Source organism: Ostrea edulis, chromosome 3 (assembly GCF_947568905.1).
Source record: "Ostrea edulis chromosome 3, xbOstEdul1.1, whole genome shotgun sequence".
Taxonomy (NCBI): domain Eukaryota; kingdom Metazoa; phylum Mollusca; class Bivalvia; order Ostreida; family Ostreidae; genus Ostrea; species Ostrea edulis.
This window is the reverse complement of record NC_079166.1, coordinates 89086746-89091422: the sequence shown is the minus strand read 5'-3', so window position 1 is coordinate 89091422 and position 4677 is coordinate 89086746. Positions and strand designations below refer to the sequence as shown.

The window sequence follows — 4677 nt, the reverse complement described above, 5'->3', positions numbered from 1 at the left end:
TAGATTTTCCTGTAGGTACTAGATCTCCCAGTGGGTATACTAGGTTTCCCTGCGGGTCGTTAAATCTCCCTACGGGTACTAGATTTTCCCGCGGGTCGGTATATCTCCCTGCGAGTCGTTAGATTATGTAACAGTTGTTTTTTAATCACATTATTGGTATCTTGTCAGCTCATTGATACTCCTAGAGTGTTTATTATTTACACTGAGGTTCAGCCGAGTACATCATTGAAGCAGATGAAATGGGCAATACCACTTATCAGATAAAAGATGGCAGATTTTATCAAAACCGACCTCCTCATTGCGAAATCTGGAGAACCCCTGAATTCGAAATTACTGAACAGGTGTGCACTTTTAGATTCATCTCGTTTATTCAAATATAAAAGCTTGTCATTTCCATATCATAAAGATACAATGTTATTTACAACTATCAATTCGTGTCTAAGACTGAACATATATAAACACTGTACATATATACAATTTGTAAAGAACGGAATGTACACGTGATTACTTATAGAACATTACACAACTAATGTACTCATGCTATGAAGAAATACTATCGTACTTTTAAAACAAATAAATATCAGTCGCTATACATAACAATGAGCGTGTAGTAACTATGGAAACGTTTCAACAGTTTGTACACTTTTTTCCTTTTTTCAAGAAAGTCCTTGGAAACGGTACTGGATGCAAAACGTCGCCATTTTCTTTCGTGCATAATGGGATATCGGAGCCCGATCGGTGACGTCGCTGTGCTACTTTATACCGTCTCGTCGGGACATCAAGCAAATGTGACAAGTACATTTTGTCCACACTGACACCGGTTGCGGTGTCAGACAGGCACTTTTCGTCTGTTGTTATGGTTCCGGGTTCATCATCCATACACAACCGTTGATTGGCCGGTGGTTCTGACGTCATCAAAGCTAAGCGCGGTATTTTAATGTCATTGGTTCTTGATTCCTCCTGTTTGTCTGTAAGTATGCTGTCCTCGATTATGACTTGCCCCTTTTTCTCTGTTTCGGCACTCGTCAGTTTCTGTCTTTTCTCGGGTGTAGCATAATCCTCACTTTCCGTTAGAGAGAGGTCGGTGTCAGAAATCACGCGCTTGGCTTTTCGTCTGATTTCTTGAAACCTCTGTTTGATTTCTACATCCTGAAATCAAAATTTTAATCAGAACTCAAGAAGGCTGATTAGACAATCTTTAAATATGATGAGAAATGTTTTGAATTAACATGAGGTTGCTGTGATCATTATCTCTGAAATCACGCCGCGGCTTAGTCTTTTTACTTTACCTTTACCGTAGTGACCCGTGGCTTTCATGCATTGCCTTCTTTAGCTTAGCCTTACCTGAGTCAAAAACTCATGTGAGCTTTTCTGATAAAAAAAAAAAAGAATTGTCGTATGGCATCTATAAACGATTGACCGGTTTGACTTCTAAAAAAAAAACCCCACTATATCAATTTCAACAAACCTTGCCACAATGGATCTTTGGATGAGGCGAATTTTGCTCGCTTGGGGTGGGGTGCCCCTATCTAATGGCAGATTATTAAGGAACGGTAAAGTGGGGTGGGGTGTTTATTTTTTTCTTAAGAACTAAGATAGTTTTGTAAGGAACATAACAGGGGAATTGTTTATATACTGAAGATAGTAAAAATGTACATACCGTGACCCCAGTGTTCGGCGGGGTCACCTTACATTAGTTCTGAAAATTACGATGCGTCACGCCGCGTTAACCGGTGTGAGACGTTTGAAGGTCATACTCTCATGTATTTTTCAAAAATATTTCTTATATTTACATACTAATCTTCTCTTTTTTGGGGGGTGGGGTGGGGGCAGCGTTAATAAACACTAAAACGCGCAATGTTTACAACATCAATGTATTCATAAGGAAATGGCTATCATTACAATTTGTAAAGGAGACTCTTATCTGCAATCATCCTCATGACACGCGATACATGGGTAAAGTTCCAGATTTGATCATTCCCTGACTCCCAGGACCTGGACGAAAAACTTTGAAAAAACTGCACCGCACACGTGCAGATTGTCAAATTCATATGTAAAAAACAAAGTCGTGTAGTGAAGAACGACAAGGTAATAGTTGTCTTTATTTGCTAGCATTCTGGGGAAGTTAATAAATGTCTTTATTTGCTAGCATTCTGGGGAAGTTAATAAATGCCTTTATTTGCTAGCATTCTGGGGAAGTTAATAAATGTCTTTATTTGCTAGCATTCTGGGGAAGTTAATAAATGCCTTTATTTGCTAGCATTCTGGGGAAGTTAATAAATGTCTTTATTTGCTAGCATTCTGGGGAAGTTAATAAATGCCTTTATTTGCTAGCATTCTGGGGAAGTTAATAAATGTCTTTATTTGCTAGCATTCTGGGGAAGTTAATAAATGCCTTTATTTGCTAGCATTCTGGGGAAGTTAATAAATGTCTTTATTTGCTAGCATTCTGGGGAAGTTAATAAATGCCTTTATTTGCTAGCATTCTGGGGAAGTTAATAAATGTCTTTATTTGCTAGCATTCTGGGGAAGTTAATAAATGTCTTTATTTGCTAGCATTCTGGGGAAGTTAATAAATGTCTTTATTTGCTAGTATTCTGGGGAAGTTCGGGGCCACAATGAATACTCGAAGTTTAGAATAGGCTACGTTTAGAAACAATATAATTTAGGAAAAAAATTCTTTAAAATCACAAGGTTATAGACTAATAACCTATGAATTTTTTATCATATTAATAAAGACAAACTCTACGTTAAGATTTGTTCAATTCATGGTCCCTAGGAGCCAGGGCTGAGTCACAGTGAGTTCTTAGTTTAACATTGCTTACGTATTGTGAAATAAGATCTTTTCAATGATATTAATGTTAAACTGATATTAAAGAACCCTAACACAGCCTAGATTAAGACTTGTCCAGACATTTTGGGTCTGTCCGTGGTAACTTAATTTATGGATATTTTTCCGTAGCGACTTTCACATCTTATTTCGTGCTGACATGGGGCTTTGTAAATCACTTTATCCTATTCTAATTAAAGGGGCATTAGCTGTGAAATTGATGGTAACCCCCTCTTTCTCTCTCAAAATCTCCCAACGGCATAGGAATATATATTAATTACTAAATTATAAACTTTGTACAAAAACAAAAGTAACCTAATAAAACTACGTTAGAAAACCGCTTTTAGTGTAAGGGATAATATAAGGAAGAATTATTGTCTTGCAGACATTATTTAATCACCAAATTTACATATTCATGTGCCTGCGTTGAGGTTAAAAAGTGTTTGAATTAATGAAATACTGATGTTATTACTGAAATATATAATGTAGAACGATTTTCATTAAATTAAATGTTTGGTGAAAAATGACAGCTAAGGTCCCTTGAACACCTTGCTTCTTTCCGCAGTTCCTGTGTCTTTTTTACCTTATATTTGCCCGCAGTGGTTCTTTCTTTTTTTTTTTTTTTGCTTGTATTTACCTCTTTTCCCGCTGTGACTCGCGTTCTTGTTTAACTTACCTTTTTCCGCAGTGAGTCCGTTTTCCTCTTCAGTCGGTGTAGTTGACGGCTCCACACTTTCATCTGTATCGTCACGGAGCGCTTTGCCGGGCTGCACCTCCCGGGACTATCCACAAATGTTCTTCCCCGCAGGGGTGGGCGGGCAGTCATGGGAGCTGGAACGCACACTCCACGTTGATTTGGGCAATCACCTCGCAAAATCATACCCATGGCCAGTTTGGGAGTACTGTCACTCCAGATTCCACCAGCTGATATAGATGTACACGTAGTTAGCCCGTTACCGTCTCCATTTCCGGTCATCGTTCGGATGAAGTTTGGACTGGCAGGTTTGAGTGGCACGAACTGTCGCACATCGTGAACAGGCAGGGTGTGATGTGTCACGCTGAACTGAAACATGATTATGGTTGAGTTGTCTAAAATAATTACCACTTTAACGTTGACTAGGCAGCAATACTCCGAGCACGCTGTCCGAGACTCTTATATCGAATCTTTGTTTATATAAAGATGCCTCATTCACCAGTGTTCTGGTTTTGAGTGAATAAAAAAGTGAAATGATGTTAAAGTTAACTTGATGTTCACGGCTTGTTTGGGACCTGAGTACTCTAATTAATTATAATAGTTGCGCGGCAAAGCCCGCCCCGTATAAGCTAATCCCTCTATTTCTTTAAATCGCCGCTAATTATGTCGAAGATTACTTCCATCATTAACTCAATTAATTCCACAACGTATGCCCTCACAAGATGGTGTTGTTTTTAATGAAAGTTTGCAATGGTTGGGAAAATCGAGATCGGTAGGAATATTTTCTGAAAAGCATGAAGATATTCTTTTAATAAAATGTATTTATATACACCAGCTCAAACAACTACATGTATATAAATAATCAGTTGAATCATATCAATACTAATCAATCCATCAATATATTCTCATAAACTTCTCATAGATAGAATATAAAGAAATATAAACATGTTAGCGTATCAATATACATGCAGGGCCGTAACTGCCGATGAGGCAGACGAGGCAACTGCCTCGTCTGATTTTTTGGCAAAAAAGAAAATAAAATTATATAAATGTTATATTATAGGATATATGTTTAAAATGAAGACAAGCACCTTTGTCTTTGACACCATATTACGATTCTTTACATAGTACAAATGAAACACAAACATGATAA

The 4677-nt window shown here is 37.7% G+C and overlaps 1 protein-coding gene across 1 annotated transcript; it reads right to left on the bottom strand.

Annotated features, from left to right (window-relative positions):
• Positions 1-346: 346 nt before the first annotated feature.
• On the bottom strand, positions 347-4309 carry LOC125673705 (uncharacterized). The gene is made up of 2 exons (XM_048910439.2): positions 3507-4309; positions 347-1149 (listed from the first exon to the last, which is right to left on the bottom strand). Exons 1-2 carry the CDS (start codon positions 3900-3902, stop codon positions 628-630), a joined length of 918 nt encoding a protein of 305 aa, XP_048766396.2. The 5' UTR covers positions 3903-4309; the 3' UTR covers positions 347-627.
• Positions 4310-4677: the final 368 nt, after the last annotated feature.